The sequence below is a fragment of the Strongylocentrotus purpuratus genome, unplaced genomic scaffold (assembly GCF_000002235.5).
Source record: "Strongylocentrotus purpuratus isolate Spur 01 unplaced genomic scaffold, Spur_5.0 spur5_scaffold_5, whole genome shotgun sequence".
In the NCBI taxonomy this organism is placed as follows: domain Eukaryota; kingdom Metazoa; phylum Echinodermata; class Echinoidea; order Camarodonta; family Strongylocentrotidae; genus Strongylocentrotus; species Strongylocentrotus purpuratus.
The window spans coordinates 2001106-2024082 of record NW_022145611.1 but is presented as its reverse complement, the minus strand read 5'-3'; the positions used below and the strand labels follow the sequence as shown (position 1 = coordinate 2024082).

The 22977-nt window shown below is 36.1% G+C and overlaps 2 protein-coding genes across 2 annotated transcripts; one reads left to right on the top strand and one right to left on the bottom strand.

The window, feature by feature from the left end:
- Positions 1-772: 772 nt before the first annotated feature.
- Positions 773-13295, top strand: LOC574627 (cholesterol 24-hydroxylase). The gene is made up of 13 exons (XM_003726781.3): positions 773-1312; positions 1938-2018; positions 2753-2834; positions 3133-3293; positions 3872-4010; positions 4437-4550; positions 5136-5370; positions 6856-6928; positions 8959-9043; positions 9572-9682; positions 10085-10179; positions 11140-11212; positions 11426-13295. The coding sequence occupies exons 1-13, from the start codon at positions 1113-1115 to the stop codon at positions 11564-11566; spliced, it is 1590 nt and encodes a 529-aa protein (XP_003726829.1). The 5' UTR covers positions 773-1112; the 3' UTR covers positions 11567-13295.
- LOC574565 (neuronal acetylcholine receptor subunit alpha-7-like) lies at positions 11879-20773 on the bottom strand. Its single transcript, XM_030998425.1, has 5 exons — positions 20765-20773; positions 20185-20229; positions 18537-18646; positions 16585-17120; positions 11879-14874 (listed from the first exon to the last, which is right to left on the bottom strand). The coding sequence occupies exons 1-5, from the start codon at positions 20771-20773 to the stop codon at positions 14444-14446; spliced, it is 1131 nt and encodes a 376-aa protein (XP_030854285.1). The 3' UTR covers positions 11879-14443.
- Positions 20774-22977: the final 2204 nt, after the last annotated feature.

Below are 22977 nucleotides of genomic sequence, written 5' to 3'. Positions count from 1 at the left end.
TATAACACAAGATCGATAACATAACACATAAATAATATTAATGTCGTATACAAATGGAATAAAATATTATGTGTAGATTGGAGAGTAGATTGTTGGTAGATCATTATTGTTCCGTATTCTCCTAATTTAGTTCAACCCTACCCTGGGTCTAAAAATGTCAAGTTTTCACTCTAGCAGCTGGAATTTCCCTCCAAATTTAGACTTGAAGAAGTCGGATGATACCCGTACTTTTGTACACAACATTTAAGTATTTCTACGCCGTAGCCATTTTACACCGTAGTAACTATGGCGATCTATATTCTTTATGTCTCTTGGGCTATTGAGGATAAAAAGGAAAAGCAATACTGATTCATAAATCATAATGATGAATAAAATATGTGTACTCAACGAAAGGTGAAACACCTACTCTTATACAACATATCACTTTTTCATTTTAAGTTTTACCTTATGATTTTTTTTTTTTTTTTTTTTTTGAGGCCGCCATCCTTGTCAAGCTTTGCTCATGATTGTGGTCTCCTGCACTTTTCCAACAGAATAGTTCGGATAATACTTCAAATTTATGATAATATGTTATGGAAATATTAAGTTTCGTTATTATATGTACATAATTATGTAAATAACATTTTGACATGAAGAAATTATTGTTTGTATATGTTGTATTATACCGTACACTTATATGTTCTTTGTTATTCAGTTATAGTATATTTGGAAAAATGCAGAAATAAAAATAATAACAATTTAAAAAAATAAATATCAATTTTGCGCCCTTTTCGAGACTATACCATGAACTTGGTAGATATAGGTCTGCTAGCAGCTCGACATAACTGTACAGATCACACAGCTGCATGCTTGCAACACGTCCAAAGTGTACCCTGCCCCCATACGGTCAACAATCCTTTTAATATTTCTAGCTCGGAATATTATTGTTCTCTAGTCATTGGAATGTTCAGTTTGAATGGACAATTGTACGTGGACATTTTGTTTGTCTGCGCAGGCTTCATCCGACTAGATCGAAATTCATGCATGTAAAGCTTTTATATTACAACTGTAGGTACTATTCCTTCTCTCTCTCTCTCGAGTTTTATTAGACTGCTCGTCTCAGTATCTCACGCATGTGTATGATTTTGGGGGAGTATATAATACAGTATCATCATTCGATTCATATTGAAGCCATGGGCCTGTTTGTTGTGATTGTGGTATATGTGTTGGGGTTGTTTGCCTGCCTGCTTGGAATCGGACTGCTTGTCTTTGTGGCTGCTATTCTTCGTACAGAGCAGAAGTTCAGTGACCTCCCAGGACCAAAGAGAGATAGGTAGGAGGAGAAATATGTAACATAGCTAAAGCAGTATTACCATATACCACCATATCATCCATAAGCTTATAAACCATAGGACTCAGTAAAATATCCTGGTTTCCTAAAATATATATCATGTTCTTTGGAGCCATAAGGGCGTGAACTCTATGTTAAGGTATACAAAACTTAACATCTTTCTGGCTCCAAACGGTCCGATTTGGGAACGAATTTCACCGTCATAATTATCATGAGTGCCAAAGGGCGATTTCGGTGGCTAAGTATGCATACATATGAACTGCGGAATATAAACCGTCTATTGGCATGCATGAACATATACATGTATGCCCCAGTTGTTGGTCCATTGACTGTGTTATTATACGTGCTTTGATACCTATTTTGTATGATTGTCGGCCTGTGTACTAACCCGAGTACAGTTCCTCATTATAGCATGTAATTTGTAAGCCCCTGTTTGACTATTAAACACAATTGAATAATCATAACTCAGTTTGTGGAACCCGGGTCGGAAACTGATCCCTGAATGTTTTAAAATCCACTCAACAAACGATTTCCTGTTTTAAACGTATCAGAAACAGTCGTTTGTACAACAAAGTTGATTTACCTTTTCCGGTTTGTTTACTTTCAGTTTCTTATTCGGAAATATATTTAGCATCTTTGAAGCTAAGAAGAAGCTGGGTCAACCCATCGGCCTTATTATCTACACACTGTGAGTATCACATCCAATATTGCTGTATCAAGTAGTGTATTTTATATGAGGGAATGAAACATTTCGTTTATAGTTTAGATAAAAATAGATAAGCGTGATTCATACGTGTACATGTGAAGAATGACAACATTGCAATAATTGAATATTCATATGATGATTGATCGTGGTTCACTTTTAATGATCTTAACGTTGTACATGTATTTTTTTATTATGTTCCTTTACTAGCGAATTACTTTTTTTTTGTTGGTATTTATTAACATTTATTTCCTTCTCAACAGTACAATATGAAACACAAATGTATATATATACATGATATATGTAACAATTATTTCAACATAGAGTATACAGTAAATAATTCAGATACGGAAGGAGGCGAAAACCCGGAAAGCATAGCTTGAGTTGGGAACGCCCATAATAAATTATCACAGTTACTTTGAAAAGAATCAGAGAAATATAAGTTTCATGCTTAATAAATATAAGCATGGGCATATGGAAAGCCGAGTCCACGTCCATATCCACTGAAGTTTGCATCAATGTATGCTGTAAATATTTGTAAAAAGAAATGATTTTTTATAAATATGGGGGTGGAAAAGAAGATTAGTGGGTTGTCAAAGTACGCCTGCCTCGCTTCATACGAGACCATACCTTCCTTTTTCAATTATGTTATACACATACATTAAAGTGAAGAAAACATATATTTTTCATGATTATTATGTAATATTTATTTCTAATAGTTCTCAGGACCATGGGCCGGTATTCTGGATTCGAGTGTTTGCCAGAGGTCACGTTTTTGCATCTGCTCCTGAAATCGTAAAGGTACGATTGATACTAGATACGACTACATTTTTTTACAAGCCTGAAAATGATAGTGCACAATTATGATGTTGTTCATGTTGTTAAAATAGTAATGAATTTGCTATAAATATTCTACTAGAGTGAATCTTCGTAGGACATTAATTGAATGTGGCACTCAATAACTTCAATTGCCAACATCATGAAAGTAAGCGCCTATAAAATTGATGTGTAATAAAAAATACTACACAAATTGTCATAATTCTCCTTGATGATTCTTGCGACTCCCTTTTACATGCATCTGTCTCTCCTCTGTTTTCAGGAATTGCTTCTGAATAGCCGTCACATAAAGCCCCAGAGTTTCTACAAAAATTTCCAGTACGTGTTTGGAGCTCGTTTCATGGGCAATGGTCTGGTGTCGGAAATAAACCATGAAAAATGGTTCCATAGGCGTGCCATCATGAATCCTGCCTTCAGACGTAAGTAAGTATGACGTAATGTCTGTACGTTATACTTCATGGAACTACATTATTTCATTGTTTTAGGAATTTGTTAAAAGAGGGTCCGTAGTTTAGGTGTAATGTCTTTTATATGTTATACTCATTTTCAAGATGCCGATTCAACTCGAAATTCCACATCATTTCATTATAAGCATTGACCATTGTAAATCCCCTCATCCCCTCCGATTGACCGTCTAAATAATGTTACATTGAACTTGATCATGGTGAACCGTTCGGGCTATTACACCCAAATCCATGTCTCATATAGACTAACGATTGTTTAAAATCGACCTAAAGACATCCAATCGATATGTGACAAACGTATATTAAAGTCATTTGTACATTTTTACCAGCTCAAAACAAATTTCAGAATGGACAATATATACTTAATTTCAAATGTAAATGTTACAGAATATAGCGTTGCGATTGATTTTAAATTATAAGCTTATTTGCAATCGATTTGAATCAATCCGAACTCTTTACAAATGTTATAAGACGGGGTACCTCAAATAGAAAAGGGTTACACTGACAGTTCACGTGTTTGACCGAATTCCTACCTAGATACTTGATGGGTATGATGGAGAAATTCAACGCGGAATCAGAAAAACTTTGTGAGCATCTCCGGGATAAAGCTGACGGAAGGAATGAGGTCGAAATGCTCAACGAACTCAACAACGTTACACTTGACGTCATCGCAAATGTAAATACTAATTTTCCGTTTATTCATGCAACACTTGTGTATCCAAGGGGAGGGGCAAGATGCCCCCCGAAAACTTTCAATCAAGCAAAAGCTAATAACTGATTTTCAATACAATAGTCATGTTATTACTGCAATATATACAATCATAAAATTGGTGTTAAAACATGAATTATGAAATGTTTTTTTCAAGGGGAAAAATGTAATTAGAATGCAGCGTCCCCCTTCTATCTTTCCCCCCTTTATGTCCCTCTATCCTCCCCTCTCTCTCGATTATCCTCTCTGTCTGTCTGTGTCTCTGTCTCGCTTTCGCTCTCTCTTTCCTCCCTATCTCTTCTCCCCCCTCTCTCTCTCTCTCTCTCTCTCTCTCTCTATCTCTCCTCTCTGTCGTCGTCTGATTCCGTCTCTTTCTTTTGCTTTATTTGTCAGGTATCATTTAGTATGACAACGGGAGCCGTGGGAGATCCTAGCTGCCCCTTTCCTGCAGCCGTAACGTTGGGCTTGAGAGGCATGCAAACTATAATAGATAAACCATGGTATTCTGTAAGTATAGGGCGTCACTTTAGGTCTACCATTTCGAATGTTTAGAGGGTACAACCGACGATTGAATGTAAACATTTTATTTCGTTGCTTCATGATGTTTGATAATAACAGGAGTGGTTGGGGTGTACGACCAATAAACCGACGATTGACTGAATGAAAACGTTTTATTTGGTTGCTTCATGATGAAGTTGATAAGTAAACCTTTGGTAGCGTGTTGAAGCTCTTAGAAAAGTGACAGTTCCATAATTAAATTGCACAAATCTAAATGATGAAATTTGTCACACAGTCAAATATCCGTGAATTGTTTCATAAAACTCGTTATCAATGACAAACTCATCACATTAATGACAAATTTACTCATAGCAAACCAGAGGCAGGAGCTTCAGTAGATTATATCATATTGTAACTTGTTTTTGATTACTACAAGTTTCATGAAAACAGGGCCGTGCTTTGTTACCTACCTTGTGGAGGGATGGGGGGGGGGGGGGGCTTTCAATAATTGCACAAGGCTGATGATGTGTTTGCCTCTAACACTGCCCTCATCATGTTTATTGACTAGCCGATATATTTGATGTGCATTTAAAGTTTGACCCACGAAGCGAGAGTCGGAAAACACGACAGGAAACGCGAGAGGCGGTGAATCTCATTCGGGAGACCGGTCGACAACAGATCGAAGAACGTATCGCCGCCCGTCAACGGGGTGATCATGTACCCAACGACATCCTCACTGTGATCCTCGATTGCGCCAACGATCTGGTGGGTGATAAGGACTTCCAAATGGAGAACATGATCGATGAATTTGTTACAATCTTCTTTGCAGGTAAACTTTTTTCTGCTCCTGAGAATTGTAACTACTACTCCTAATCACTTATGGGATTGAGTCACAACACATGTCGATGGGTGATGTTATAAAGTTAGTACAAAGTCAATGAGGAAAAGTTTTCTTCATTCATCCAGAAAAAAAAAGATAATCAATTTCCCCTAAGTGAAAGTAAGTTAAACATGGATAAATAACATACTACTACATCAGGGTAACCAGTTCGATTGGACAAACCTGCTCCACTTTGGTATTCTTGATAATAATAATGATAATAATAATAATAAAAATAGTAATAATAGTAATAATAATGATAATAATACAAATATAATTTTATAGAGCGAAGACATCATGCAAATATATTTTTCTGCGCTGGAAGAGCTCGTGATGTGTTTAAATCTACAACATTAAGTTAAAGGGAAGCAAAACCTTTATACTAAGTTACTTTTATTGTAAAGTTTAAAAGATTTGAATAAAATCTGTGAAAATTTGAACAAAATCGGGCAAGGAATAAGGAAGTTAGAGCTTTTTTAAATGACTAGTCACTAGAGGACGGTATTCAATTTGATAACATCATCTGTGGACAACTCTCCATGCCTTTTGTACATAAAATTCCACAATTTTTTCGTTTTCTTCGTATTTATTTGTGTTCTTGATCCGACTTCATAATATGTGAAGTAGAATATCATTTTGCATTCTATATCTTGCTTTCAGGGGAGTAGATTATCTCAATCACAAGAAAGAAGAAAAAACATGAAATTTGATAAAAGTAACTTAGTATGAAGGTTTTGGTTCCCTTTAAATGAAAGATGCGCTTTTAGTTTTGATGTTAAAGTAAATAACATAGGTGATTTCATCATTTCTAATGGTAATTAATCTAATTAATGCCATAATACAGTATGTTAGGAGCTGCGCAGGTTGTGAGTCTTGAGTTTCAACAGTTCAACAATATAACCAAGGGCTCGACCGATGGGCGCTTTATAGACAATCAACGGAATCTTAAATAGTAGATCTCTCAAAAGAGGGGTGGTCCATGAGAATTTGGAACAAACAACCACAAATCAGTCTTGCACAATTCTTTTTGACCCGTTGCGGTCACCATATTTGGGAGTCAGGGAGTCCATACAATAAACCATTACATTAATCTAACTTACTAGTGATGCAAGCATGACTATTTGTTTTAATACTGTCCTAATCGAAATACTTTCGAATAAGTCAGAGGTTAATTGTCATGCGGAATGTTCATTTACATGTGGTTAAGTAATTCAGCCGTTAATACTAGAGATTTCTTACGGACTGCGGTATGAATAATTTCTCAAGGAATATTTCCAAAGAATGTCATAACTCTGTCATCATCTATGAACTAATTATGAAGAGTTATGAATTCTGTCTTTTCATAAAGCCAACTTTTGCACTTTTCCCGTGTCCTTTTCATCAATTGTTGATTGTTAATCATATTTTTATCCATCTCATTCTGTATACTGAAAGGCCAAGAGACAACGAGCAACTTACTGGCGTTTACAATACAACAACTTGGTAGAAATCCTGATGTGGCAAAGAAGTAAGTTTTTTCTGTCAAAACAAATGGACTCTCCGCAAACCAGCGACATTTAAAGTCAGTATTTTAATGGAACTTTACCGAAAGCATCAGTGTTAAAGACTGCTTATTCAGATACCGATTAAAATACAAATTGATAACCATGAGCTAGGTCCTTATCAGGAACTAATGGATTGAAAGAATCTGTGTACGAGTTTGGAGAAAATGAACCTCCCCTGTTCCCTTGCTGTGCTCTGTTCTTGAGTAGCGAGGAACTTCACAGTGATATATATTTTTTAATCATTGTGGGTTATTCAAATTTGCCATTTTTGTTAGGGGTGCTTTCACTTTCGAGACATCATATCGAACTTACTGTTCCTGAGTTAACATTCACACTGAATCTAAACATTCCTGTAAAAATCACTGGAAATAAAGAAAGGGTTAACAAATTATTATGCTTTGAAGCATTTACGTTTTGAGGACTTCGCTTCTGTTGGGTAACTTTGTTTCTTATCAAGTAATTGGTATTCTTAATGCACTCGGCATTCTATCTAAGAAAAAGTTAAAATCGTAAATTTGTTATGTCTAAACATTGGGTATCGCTACATAAAGAAGAGATTTGTTTTTTTAACATACAGTGTGTCTCTGAAAAAAGAGAAACTAAGTTTATTGGTTCCCAGTTAGTATTTTGTTGTTGTTAATGTATGCATTTTCTTTTCTTGCGTCATGTTCGTAGGGTACCAAATCAGTTATCACACATCACCTATTTCAGATCGTCTGAAGTGTGTCAAAAACTCGATCGTCCAATTTAAGCGAAAATGGTTGCTACTTTATTTGGTTCATTATGGTTTGTAGAGGGAAGGAAATGATTGGGATTATCCATTATAATTGAAAATACTCATCATCATCTAAAAGCTCATATTCTCACCTTCCTTTATGACGTCATAATCATGATAGAAAGATCACACAGGTACAAATCATCTTTGGTGAGGCAAAATAACATTTGTTCAACTGCCTCACTTCGTTTCCTTAAAACAAGCTTGGGTTTCATATTTTTCAGGGACACTCTGTATATGTACACTGTCGCTCATAAAGTTGGAATATTTTAGTTTTACCCCAATTTATGGAATTATTTTAAAAATTATTTAAAAATAATAGATATAAATAATAGTATACATTCTCAGATTGTATTGAATAATAACTTGCCAATGTGTGTTTTGCGGAACTGCTAAAGCATGTGTATGCTACCATGCTTATTAACTAGGGGACCTACGCTCTCAAGTCATGAATGACAGTAATGAGGATTAATGCCCCACACAAGGGCACTAATATAGCACATCGACACGGTTTTGATCCTGGGGCCTCACAGTTACGAGGCCATTGTTTTGTCACTGAACCATGACTGTACGCAGCGGGGGCTAGGGTAGGGGGCAGTTTCCATAAATTAAAAAAAAACAGAAAATGCAATAAATTTTCAATAATTTATTGCATTTTACCCCGGTCCCCAACATAAAAAAAACCTCTGGACGGCCATGCATTATGGCTCGAGGCATGGGCACACAGAAGATTTGTTTATGTTGGGAACCGGGGTTAAATGCAATAAATTATTGAAAATTTATTGCATTTTCTGTGTTTTTTTTTAAATTTATGGAAACTGCCCCCTACCCTAGCCCCCGCTGCGTACAGTCATGGTTCAGTGACAAAGCAATGGCCTCGTAACTGTGAGGCCCCAGGATCAAAACCGTGTCGATGTGCTATATTTGTGCCCTTTTGTGGGGCATTAATTATCATTACTGTCATTTATGACTTAAGGGCATAGGTCCCCTAGTTGATAAGCATAGTAGCATACACATGCTTTAGCAGTCACGCAAAACACACATTGGCAAATTATTATTCAATAAAATCTGAGAATGTATACTATTATCTAGATCTATTATTTTTAAATTATTTTTAAAATAACTCCATAAATTGGAATAAAAACAAAATATTCCACCTTTATGAGCGACAGTGTACAAGGGAATTATAATACATGTATCGGTTTCCTTTTCTTACAGAGTTCAAGCAGAGGTGGACGAGGTGTTAGGTCAGAAACCATATGTCGAGTATGATGATCTGGCCAAACTCGAGTATATGATGAGGGTAAGTACTAGGGGTAAGTAGACACAGATTTGCATCCAATTCCGTGTTCAATATCTGTAGCGTACCCAGATACAGGGCAGGTTTAAGGGGAGGGACGTAATATACCCAGGCAGTCCCGATTGACGTAAACACACTGCAAGTCGTAATGATTGTCTTTTTAATCAGCTTTCAAAAGAAGGGGCGACGGGGGGGGGGGGTGCATGGGGGCGACGCCAGCTCCATCCTATGGTAGATAGGGCATGACAATTATGGTGATTTGAATAGTAACCAATTATTGTTTTGTGAACTGGATTCTACAGGCCATCTGGGAATGAGAAGCGGTCCGGAGTGAATCTCAAGTCTAATTCAAGAAAGAAATAGTTCATTTTGAAATGCAAAGAATTACTTTATGACGAACAATGTATTTCTTTAAAGAAGAAATGTAATTTAGAATGTGCATTAAAGATTAATTTAGCAATAAAGATTTTTGATAAAGTACAATATCTCCCCATATTAAAGAAGGACTCGTGTTTTGCTTTTTTTTGCAAGGTTTTCAAAGAGACTCTGAGACTGTACCCTCCTGTCATAGGCACTACTCGTGTCACTGCACATCCGGTCATTTATAAAGACATGACGATTCCAGCAGGTGTTAGTGTGTCCGTAAGTACATAGTTTATTATGAAATTGGATGACTGAAATAGTCGGATACTGAAGAAGAAGAAAATGTGGGATACTAAATGAGGAAAAAACATATCAACTCTAACCAAACATATATTCCATTCATTGTCTGGACCAGTGCTAACGCATTGGGAGTAACCAGATGCAGTTCACTCTTTCTTTCAATAAGTTGCAAATATTACGTGACTTTAGGGAATATTTGTTTGTGGATTACTGTATTCCTGTGTACAAATTAAAATCACCCATTGTGTAGCCTTTCAGCTAAAGCTGTTGACTAGACACAACTTTAAAAGTACCTTTGACGGAGTGATACCCATTACCGTGATAATATTATGAAAATATAAAGTACAGTATCCATTCTTTTTTAAACACCATTCCTTGCAGGTTCTATCTGTAGTGATGTCGAGGATGGAAGAATATTTCGATGACCCTCTCCTTTTTAACCCTGATCGCTTTAAGCCACAAGAGGACGAAAATCTGTAAGCATTAACCATTTAGCATTATGTTTGTGTACCCTCTTTATATTATCACGTCCGTTCTTAATTTAACTATTATTAACTGGTCGAAAATTGACTGGTTGAAAATGATCACTCATGATTCATTGTTGATGCCCAATTATTTTTGGTAATTATGAAACTTTCATTTTAAATAAATTTGATATAAATCATATTGCTTTTGCTCTATAGCATTATGTTACGATTGTTTATCTAATCATTGATATATTTATTTTACAGAAGATAAATCTAACGTATACGGGGGTATTGAGCTGAAGAAAATATATTTTCTTGGATCTTACCACTGATTCGGTGCATTCTTAGATTGATAAGGAGAATTTAAACCGTCCCTAGCTACACTGCATTTTCTGCAGTTACCTTTCTTCTCTAGAAACACCCCTTTCACTTTTACTTTAACACTCTTGCATGCATGTGCTACTCTACTGAAGAGCATTTCTGCACTGTCTGTGGGAGATAATCTTTGTCTCAGTGTGTTCGAGAAACCAGCGGAGTTCCATATTCACCAAAACTGCAAATTCTTTGGTTGCATGAATAGATTCATGGAATCATGGAACAGCCACCTAAAACGATTGGTGCATGGCTGGTTCAATGGAAAGACAATGGTTGTGCAGACGCTACAGCTATATACATGATGGTATAACATCAGGGCAATTCGTGCATTGTACAACGACCAATTCCTGATGAACAGTGCTGCCTTGGTGATACCGCGATGGAACCTTAGACCGTTGACCAACATAAAATAGCTTGGTTGAACATACGAAACTTAGATGACGGATGCAAGAGTATCCACCACCGTTTTAAAGAATACATTGTTATCATGCTATAGTCTCACTGGGTAGCATATCGTTAATAAGTATCAATTTTAGTAAAAAAAAAATATTTAAAAATTCCATATAATTTTCCCCTTTGTTTTCTTTTATTCAGACCAAGACACTTTTACGCATATATCCCGTTCTCTGTTGGACAACGTTCTTGCATCGGTCAGCAGTTTGCCATGGTAAGCTGTCAAAAATTATTTAATGAATAACCTTCATGATTAAATGATGTCAAAACTTTAAGTTGTCTATCATCATTCCACTAAGATTAAAACATTGAATGAAGAATGATTCCGAAAAAAACAACGATATGATGTAATTTTCTAGACATATTAATATGCAGTAGTAATGAAAAGTAGCACACCTTTTAATATTTGTGTTATTCTTTTCTTTAGATCGAAGCACGGGTGATCCTTGGAAAACTCCTGCAACGGTTTGAGTTTCATTTGAACCAGTCTCAGCGCCTTGATATGCTTGATGAACTTACTTTAAAACCACTGGACAAATGCAAGAATTACTTGACACTCAGGGCTTGACTGATACTCCCCACCAACTGAAGCCCTAACACAACTTGACTAATACCCCCACACTAAGCTTTAAACACTTTGGACAAACTGTTATAATTACCTGACACTCAAGGTTTGACTGATACTCTACAACAATCTTTAATACCTCTGTACAACTACAAGAATTACCTGACACTCAAGGTTTGACTGATACTCTACACCAAGCTCTAATACCTCTGTACAAAACAAGAATTACCTGACACTCAAGGCTTGACTAATACTAAACACCAATCTTTAATACCTCTGTACAAAACAAGAATTACCTGACACTCAAGGCTTGACTGATACTCTACATCAAACTTTAATACCTCTGTACAAATACAAGAATTACCTGACACTCAAGGCTCGACTTATACTAAACACCAAGCTTTAATACCTCTGTACAAATACAAGAATTACCTGACACTCAAGGCTTGACTTATACTAAACACCAAGCTTCTATACCTCTGTACAAATACAAGAATTACCTGACACTCAAGGCTTGACTGATACTCTACACCAAGCTTTAATACCTCTGTACAAATACAAGAATTACCTGACACTCAAGGCTTGACTGATACTAAACACCAAGCTTCTATACCTCTGTAAAAATACAAGAATTACCTGACACTCAAGGCTTGACTGATACTCTACACCAAGCTTAATTACCTCTGTACAAATACAAGAATTACCTGACACTCAAGGCTTGACTGATACTCTACACCAAGCTTTAATACCTCTGTACAAATACAAGAATTACCTGACACTCAAGGCTTGACTAGTAATCTATACCAAGCTTTAATACCTCTGTACAAATACAAGCATTACCTGACACGTAAGGCTCCGCTGATACTAAACACCAAACTTTAAATTCCCAGTAGAAACACAAGCATTACCTGACACTCAGGGCTTGACTCATACTCTATTATCAGGCCTTGAAATTACTGGACAAATACAAAAACGTTGATAATTAAGACTAAAGTACACACTCTCCAAAAACCGTTTTCTGTATTTATTATTATCCATACCTCTCTACAGACTCTTAAATTGTTTATGCTTTAAGCAAATCAATATAGTTTTAATGGTTAAGGAAATAAGTGTTTAATTGAGTTTGCTATACCATATTGTATCGAATCAATTTTAGCAGGCAATTTTTTTCTTATAGTAGCTATGAGGACAAGCATATTTATGATATGTCTTTTGAAAATGAGTGATAACGACTGACATTTCAAGATTAGAATATCTACTTAGTGATCTTCCTAAATAAAAGCAAATGATTTAGTGTGAAGGCAAAAATATTACGTTGAAAACGATATCAGATATATTTTACACTTATTAATATTTCATATAGACGTGTTTTTTCTAATTAATATGGTAAACAGTTTTGATAGAAGTGTTATGTGAGAAAATGCTGTTTCAACTTTAATAAGTTCATTTTCGAATTTGTACGCATGTGGTTTAATACATTTATATTTCTTCTTTAATATAATATGTAAGCTCTACCGGTTTAAAATTGTACATTTACACAATAGACCAGGTAGTTTGATAGCACATGTACGTCAGGTCGCTGATTTAAAAGAAAATCGATTTGAATTTTACAAGTAAGTGAGGTTGGTGAAAAACGGACTGATCAAGATAGATTCAGAGCCAAGAATCATAGATATTTTATTTCGTAAAACATCTGTTCTATTGAAATAAAACAATAACATTAGCACAGTAACCATTTGTGTAAGCGATGCCCGTTTTGTACCCGCTTTCTGGGGGTGTGTTTGTTGAATGAATATCGGAATTCATATGCATGTGTAGACCAAAACCTTATTCATTCATGCCTTGTCAGAATTTAACACTTCACAATACGATCATGAGACCTGATTTTTGTAGACATAAAGTCAATCGTAAAACATGTATTGATTTGTTTTAATGATTAAAACATATATCTGCACAAAATCCAGAAATGAATTTCATGAATATTTACATATACTGGCAACCACAACAACACCAACGACAAAACAATAATAACAATAATAATATTCCGCGTTTATATAGCGCTTAATACATCGACGATGTCTCTAAGCACTTTACAGACAAACAATAGTAATGATATAAAGAAAAAGAGTTTTTATATTTGTACACAAGAAGATTAAATAGGGACCTTAAAACCTTTATTTCTGTTTGACGCCCTCATTGTTTATGATTGAATTTTGGACTGCTGTCAACATTATGTTATTGTTTGATATATGTTCATTTTAACCGAGCTTACAGAAGATGAACAAATATGTCTCTCTTTTCATGAAAGACTTCTTGAAAGATAATTTCATACAAACACACATAAATGCACTCGGTTTATATGATATATTTTAAATATTATCAATGATTTGGCGTCATCTGTATATGAACATATACGCTTGCAAAAACACTGTAAGAAATCTTAAACTGAGATTTATATAATTACTTACATATATCCTATCAAACTATTGAACTGAAGAAAATATGTATTGTAACACTCATACGAAACAAATACAGAATGCTTGATTTAGGGTACTATATAAATTTTGATTATACAGAGTCGTGAAATTATTAAAGATATTTATCGATCGGAATTAGCATGCAAGAAACATCCTTTTAAAACGTGTAAGATAATGATAAAGTCTTCGAGAGAGCCATATTATAATAATCCTTGCATTTTAGGATTATTTTCAAAGAAGTTCCATACCATTGTTACCACGCATCCATACAACCTTGTGCATCGATGGGGAACATTTGTCACTGACTGTCCGGGCTTTGCCAACCGATGGCTGTTGGGAATTGAAGTCCGCCAAGACAAATCTCACTTCAGGACCATTACACGACCTCATCTGCTATATGTCCTCACACACGTGAATGAATATTGGACAATATGGCTATGTACAGAGAAGTAAAGAAAATATTCCCAGCTATCGCACAAAGCGTTAGGAAAGCTGTCTTCTCTTCGAAAGACAACGCCACCATCTTCCACAATTCTGCATTATCTAACATATTTCGAGAATCGGAACATTGAAGTTTTTGATCATCTTCACAAACATGCTCTGCAGGATCGTCACTGCCATCGTGATGGACGATTATAGCCCCCTTCTGTAGTGGAGCGTGAAGCCCAGGCTCTTTTCTTCGACAGAGTGACACAGTTTGGTGTTTTTTGATGAACAAACGTTGCATCCATCTTGGTATGTCACTGGCGTTGCCCAGGTTGTACATCCGAAGGACGATTGCCTCAATGATAAGGGATGTGCAGGCTACAATCATCATTACACAAATGTAATTCGCTTGAATGGAAAGAGAGCAATTTTTAGCAAAGATGATAATTATTCTTCCGAATCTTTGTAACGATCAATAATGTTTTTACGAATTATGTCAGGTGGTTATCTATCAATAAATCTAAGTAATAAACTGTTGCTGTGCGTCGATATAGTAAGACACACCCGATATGCAGGATTATCCACCCAAGTTATTGGTTTAGACATCATGTTTCCTCAAACCCTGACAATAAAGAAATTGACGACATGAAAATAATGTAAGACCACCATAAGGCACCAAAAAATAACTTTCAAGGGAGGGCAATTCATCATGGAAAAGTTCTTAATACTAGATATTTCACATATGAATAACATTTCCACTATACAGAGTGAGTCAGAAAAATATCCCACTTTTTAAAAGTTGTATTGTTTGAAGTATGAATATTTAATCGTGGGTTTCATGATATGTCTTGATAGAGTTATCCTCCCAGTACATTTAGGTACCATTTGCAATTGAATCTCTGCATGCATGACTGAACATCAGACAATCTTTACAAGACTGCCAGATCTCACTTGCACCAAGTTGCTGGGTGAGGAATAAAATAGTGTTTTGAAGAAAGACTGCCAGACAGACAAAACACACACACACACACACACACACTCACACACACACGGACATGCACAAACACACACACACTCACACACACAGGCACACGCACACAAATGAGCGTTCCATTCTCGACAAGGCCCAGCCAAACTGTTACTTTTTGTCGGGAATTCTTCTTGTCCGCTTGGTGCGTATTGGCGGATGTTGTGTTTCATGATGATGATGATGATAATGATGATGATGATGAAGATTAAGATGATGACAATGATGATGATGATGACATGATGGTGGCAGTGAATGTGAACTAAAGGGAAAGGTTGTCATGGTTATGCCACTTAAACATTCAGCGATCTTGATAAAAATCAATACTTAATCAGAAAAGGGGAAATTATAAAACAATCGTCACCGTGTGTGTTGTGTGTGCATGTGTGCGTGTGCGTGGATGTATTTGTGTGTGTGCGTGTGTATGTGTGCGTGTGCGTGTGTGTCCGTCTAACTGTCTTTGTTCAATGCACTGTTTTATTCCTCACCCAGTAACTTGGCGCAGGCGCGGATCCAGGATTTCTTAGGGGAGGGGGCCCAACTTTCTTCTTTTTTTTTTTTGCCCCCGAAAATTTGAAAGTCGTGCCGGCCGAAAAGTCGCTCAGTGGGGGGGGGGGGGGGGGGGGGGGGTAGTGAGCACATTTTTTTCTTTGGTCCTCAAAAAAATTTCAATTTGCACCCCCCAAAACCGTAAAAATCACGTGATTTTACATGATTTTTTTTCTCAAGGGGGGGGGGGGCCCGGGGCCCCCGGGCCCCCCCCCCCCTGGATCCGCCACTGAATTGGCGCAAGTGAGATCTGACAGTCTTGTAAAGATTGTCTGATGTTCAGTCATGCATGCAGAGATTCAAATGGAAATGGTACCTACATGTACTAGGAGGCTAACTCTATCAAGACATATCATGAAACCGACGATTAAATATTCATACTTTAAACAATACAACTTTTAAAAAGTGGGACATTTTTTCTGACTCGCTCTGTATAACAGGAGTATGAGTACAGGTGTGTCTCGATCCATGAATAAGTGCCCATTTGTCACCATGCCGTACGATTCTTAAGATTGTCCCGAGCTATTATAATACATATTTACCTAGAATGGGTGAGCCTGTAGGTGGCATGGCAGATCGGACAGTCTCCTGAAAGAGTACCATAGCTAGGAGATTAGTGACACCAAATGAGATCTTCTCTCCGGACTCGGGAGGCAGTAGAAAGATGAGCATGGTGGATATAGAGAGTAGGACAGACGGGATGACGATACCCAAGATATAGACTCTTGGTATCCTCCTGAAAGTGATGTGGTAATGAAGCTCTGCAAATGGTTCTTCGTGAGAGCTGTAGTCGGTGTATTCTTTTCGAACTGTGTCGTTGACGATCTCCCACACGCCGTTTTTGCGGTAGCGGTTGACCGTCGTCTCGTTCCGTTCGAAAAAGAAGTCCAGTTCTTCTATGTTATAAGGACTAGCCCAGGGTCCGAATTCAAAGACACACTTCTGGACATCAAAAGGAAATAGTAGGACATCAAAGTAGCAAGTACTGGTGATGATTGCTGGAGACACCCACGTAACCGTGCCCTCAGCAGATACTTCTACACGACGATGATTCAGTTGTAAGAAATCTGGACTGTTGCTGTAAAATTGAAAAATGAAATAGATAGAAAGACTGGGATCATCATCAGGCAGGCCAATCAGCAAACCCTTAATATCTTCATATGTGTATATATATGTATTATTTTGATACAAATAGAGTTGGGTGACAGAGCTTTTATAGCTGCTGCACCGCGGTTATGGAACTCCCTACCCCATTCAATCAAAATGTCAGCCAATCAAAATTTGTTCCAAAAAAACTTGAAAACCTATCTAATGTTTGAATTCATTAGTTAAGACGCAGTGTATTTCACAATCTCATGTAATTAACATTGTTTAATTATATTCAATTATGTTAAATTATTTTTGTTCTCTGTAACTTCTTATGTACTTTCTTAAGTTTAATGTATTTACCTTGTTAGGCGCCTTGAGCATCTCTTGGGTGGATATGTGCGCATTATAACTGTTGTTATTATTATTTGTATTATTTTATATATATATATATATATATAGAGAGAGAGAGAGAGAGAGAGAGAGAGAGAGAGAGAGAGAGAATCTTCCTTCTCTAAAGCACCTATTTGCTCTGACCATTCATAGTGTGTCATTAATGACCACAATGCAATATAAACATGTACATGTAGATATACATGTACATGTAGACAATAGTCTGTAAAATGTCAAAATGTCCTTTTCAAAGGGCTTGTGCATCAGCCATTTCTTTTTCACTTTTAATTAGTCATTACCAGTATCGAATCTTGCCAAATATAATATTCATAACACAAATATTGAACAAATTAGTTTATCATGAAGAATATTGAGAGAATTTGTGTTATGCTTTTTCTGCTGTATCATCTCCTCAAATGAGAAATTAGGCTTTCAGACATAGAGGGTTTGGAATATACTACATATTTTCTCTCTCCCTCTTCTTTTACAGTAAATAAAAGTTAAACTGATATAGCTATATATTGACCAAACTCTATTAATTTTACATAACTAAAGTTTAGGGGCGTACGCCATACAGGTATGGCTTCTTTATTAAACACGCCCTTCCGTTTCATCGTTATGTATACATTTAGGACAACAATGATCCGTTTTCATTTTCAGTTTTCAATACATTTGTATTTTCTCTTATTTTACAAGCTTAGTGCTTTGTTTAATCTCATTATTTAATGTATATGTTCCTTGTACGTGTTTTAATATGTAAATACTGAAACGGAAATAAATAATTCAAAATCAAATGAGCATAGATATACCTTGGTAAAATGAATTCATACATACTTATTAAGTGAGAGTCGTTTGCCAATGCTTGTAGAATGCAAACGCTCCAGTGAACGATTTCAACACGAAATTGGAAAAGAAAAAATAATTTCAAATACAATAGAAACACAATTTAGAATTCAATAAGAAATAAATTCCGCAGTCCTACCAAAGAGATTATAACGATATCAAGAATGCCTACCTCGTCAACACTGTGATAGTCGGACTCCATATTAAATCAACATCAACCTCGAGAAACGTGATCCCTGGGTAGTCACTCTCATTCCACGATAAATACTCGTCTCTCCATATCTGAAAAATGAAAATAACATATTTCGATAGAGTCAGGATGACGTTATGAGGCTCATAGAATATCCAATGATTCCTAATATCTGAAAGGAAGAGTTGAGTTTGGTTGCAGAGGGCGCTCCACATTTTTTTTGTGTGAGATAATGAAAAAACGAAGTGTCAAATTTGAAAGAACATACAATTTAAATGACAAAATCATCTTTGCTTAATCAAAGTCTGTTCAGAGACGGCTGAGATATCCATGAATAAAACCATTTTTAATGTTTTGTGGGGCATCACAAATTTTCGATAATTTTGAACCAGCCGTTGAAAAAAACGATATAGCGCCCAATGTTGGCTTTTTCGTGTTGGTTATAATACACAACCAGTCGGTCCGTGTATTGTTATTATTAAGTTATTAAATAAATAACAATCACCATATTTTTTCGAAAGTGGAGCTGAATTGGTATGATCGTATTGGAAAAATAGCCAAAATTTCACATATTTTGGGGTCTAAAATTACCTTCATAGCAATTTTAGGTCCTACAAGGGCACTAGAAATGTCATAGATAAGAATAAGAGCAATAACGATGCACTTTGAAGACATTTGCGGTTTGAAACAAGAACTCAGCTAAACAACATGTATAATACATTCATTAATCGAGATTTTGTTTTTTGTGAGTATTAATTTTGTTATTATTATCAATATTATTATATATTTTAATATTGTGAGACAGTCGGGTAGGTAATGTGTGTACTCTGTCTATTTTTCGGGGATAATTAATGGATCGATGCATTGATGGATTTCTTATGTTGCTCCCCTCCTGTTTAAGGAGCGAGAGAGTGCATTTTAACACCTAAACGGGCTGTATCTTAAAGGTAATACAAAGTTATGGTATGGGGTCATGAATTTGGTTCAAATGAACATATTGGAAGCATAGGCGATCATACAATATTCTGTGATCGTTGTTGCGGTTGAAATCGAGTCTAAAGTTATAAAATTGTAAATACTAAACTCTTTATTTTGTATAGCGCCCTCTCAAGGTCAATATATGAATTTAGCTATAAAACATTGTTTTTTTGAATGAAATCGACCGATTTGCTGTTACCGTTTGGAATATATATATCACAACTACATATTCTGAGATTTTCATGGTCGCAGCTACCATCGTATGGTCGTAGGCGCTATTTGAAATTTATCAAAATTTACCGGGAGCACCGGTAAATTTGTATATTCAATTTTTCTCGAAAACAGAAGTGTTTTAGGGGCTACATTTTTTAGTGCTTATAATATATCCATAGGGGCATCCATATATATCAAAATTGTAGAGAATCACTATCCAGTCAATTTTCTAAATTTACCAAAACTTTGTAATACCTTCAACTGCATGACGGACCACTTCGGTTTCCTTTTCAATTTCTGTTTAAGTTTCTTTTTTAAATTCTCCTTACCATCTTTTTCTCTTTCCCTTCTCCCTTCTATTAACACGAATTAGGTCTCCATTGCCCTTCACCGCATGCTAAGTCATTGATATATTATATCTGAGTATTTGTTTGCTTACCACTTTCAATGCACATAAGAGGGTCACTTGCTGCTTGGGTTCATCCTAGTAAGACAGTACGATTGATCAAATAAAATTGAAAACAAAAACGTTTTAACCACGGCAGTTAAACGTCTTTACAAGAAATGTACAATGGCAAATATTATGTTATAAGCAATTAACAATACACACTAAGAAATAAAGGTGCGATTAGGATACAGATTTGCACCCACCTACGCGTTATGGCAGAGGGTGATGATCTGCTCCTTTTAGGGTAGAGTATCTGACAGGCGGTGTAAATGTGCACCCTTATGGTATTTTTAAAAGCTATTTAGCTATTTTATTTCTGATAACCTAGCCTATTTTGTCAGTGATTAATGTAATCCTACAAAATAGTTGCTTATACATGTTACTTGAATTTGTGTAGTTGTATTTAAGATTGTCCTTTTTCTGATTGATTTGCAGGGTTTTCATGATTTCCGAATTTGACCTGAACAAATAAAATGGTTCAACAGCGACATTCAGGCAAAGCCCGGTTCTTTGATGTGCTTCATTAGCGTTGTATCCCTGATAACCCGAAGTAATCACACCACGACATTACCATTGTCATTATTTCAGTTTTCATCTATATGAAGGTTCGTCTATTCAGGTTGCCATCCGTTTTCTACCAAAAAATAATGCACCGTGAAGTGAAAATCAAACATATTTGTTAACATTCGTATGAAATATAACTCAACATTGATTACAATTAACAATTTCAAAGGTGCCCTCAAACAAATATTATAATGACTCACAAAATCGGCAATGTGGTCGACAAGCATGCGCATTTTTACTTGGACAGAGGAAGAATTGGTAATAACGGGTCGAATCGTTGTTGGTCCGTAGTTTGAAATCAGATCATGATGGAGCTTCATTTTCATCATTCGTATTCCATCATCATGTGCGATACCTGAAGAAGAGAGAGAGAGAAAAAAAAATGGGATTGTCAAATAAACAGATGAAAAATGGAAAAGAAAGTGATATGTATAATAGAGAGAGAGAGACGGTATATTCCTCTTTCCTCTCCTCTAGCTCCTCTATTCTTCCTTCATTTTCGCGCAGACTTCCCTTTCATGCTTTTTTTTTATGTTGCGCGCAAAGGCAATTGTACGGAAGCCCATTATTGCCACCATGTGAGTTAATTTAGGTGATTGCCCAGAGGGGAATTTTCTTAGGAACTAAAAGGCTCATATACCTGTACCGCTCCTTTACTATGTTAATTCACATGGTGGCACTAATGGGCTTCAGTACAATTAAGCTACGCCGATGTTTGATAGAATTGGTCATTACTTAATTGCTTAAAGATACTATTCCGAATTCACAAAGGAGGTTTGTCGACAAACCTTGGTCTGAAACGCGTCGAAACGCGTCATATGACATAAACCTAGGTTTGTGGACAAAGCTCCTTCGTGAATTCGGCCAGTATATATGTCCCTTTTGCAGCCAACATCAAATTATGTAGAACTTTGCAGGAAGTAAGAATATGTCATGTAATTGCTATCTGTGAAATTTAAACGTTAGCCCTGTCCTATTATTCAAATTATGCAAGGAAACCCGTTTACTTTCTAGACTTCCCTGTCAGACACTAATGAGTGACCGACATCTTATTTTCTTTGTTAATAACATACATAAAATGAAGTGGGTTTTTTCTTCTTTTTGGCCCTAGAATATTTGAAAATCGCACCCCCCCCCCTTGAGCACCAGGGGAGTGGGGCCGTCTCCCCGCCCCCTGGATCCACCACTGAGTAGAGTAGCAGCGGCAGCAGAAATATTAGTAGCAGTAGCAGGAGAAGTAATATAGCAGTGATAGTAGTAGCAGTAGTAAAAGCTAGAGTAGTAGTAGTAGTAGTAGTAGTAGTATTAATAGAGGTAATGGTAGTCATACATGTAGTAGTAAGTAGCAGAAGCAGTAGTAGTAATAGTAGTAGTAGTAGTAGTAGTGGTGTTAGTATTGGTAGTAGTACTAATACAAGCAGTAGTATTAGTAGTAGTAGTAGTAGTAGTAGTAGTAGTAGTAGTAGTAGTAGTACTAGTAGTAGTAGAAGTAGTAGTAGAAGTAGTAGTAGTAGTAGTAGTAGCAGAAGCAGTAGTAGCAGTAGTAGTAGTAGTAGTAGTAGAAGCAGTAGTAGAAGTAGTAGTAGTAGTTGTTGTTGTTGTAGTAGTAGTAGTAGTAGTAGTACTAGTAGTAATAATATTGTAGCTGTATTAGAATAATTATTAGAAGTAGTAGAAGTAGTTGTAGTAGTAGTAGTAGTAATAGTAGAAGTTTTAATGGTATTTAAATTTTAGTATTATAATTTGGAATATTGGGGCCTTAACGTTTTTACCAAATCTGTCTAATTTCATTGTTAACAGGCCATATAGCGACATATATGAATATTGTGGTTTAATGACGCAAGTACGAATTGGAAGTAAAATATTTTGTTGATATTTACCCTTCGATCCTGAAAGTTCGGATGAATCCATTCATCCTCAAAAACTTGTAGCAATCATTTCTTTTCAATCCAGAAGTAATGTCAGTATTCGTTAAGGTGCGACCCACATCCCTACTTCGAATAATGCATTATAAGTGCAAAACAAAATGAAGCATCGACTATAAATATTTGACAATCATATTATTCGGCAATTACTAAAGCGCGTTTTGTACCTTTGACAGCGGTTCCCAGTAATTACTTTTAGGCTCGAAACATGACGAATGGGAAAGCAATCTTATCCATGTCAACTGTCACTGCTCATTCAACAACTATATTATTATACTGCCAATGCATTAAGCAG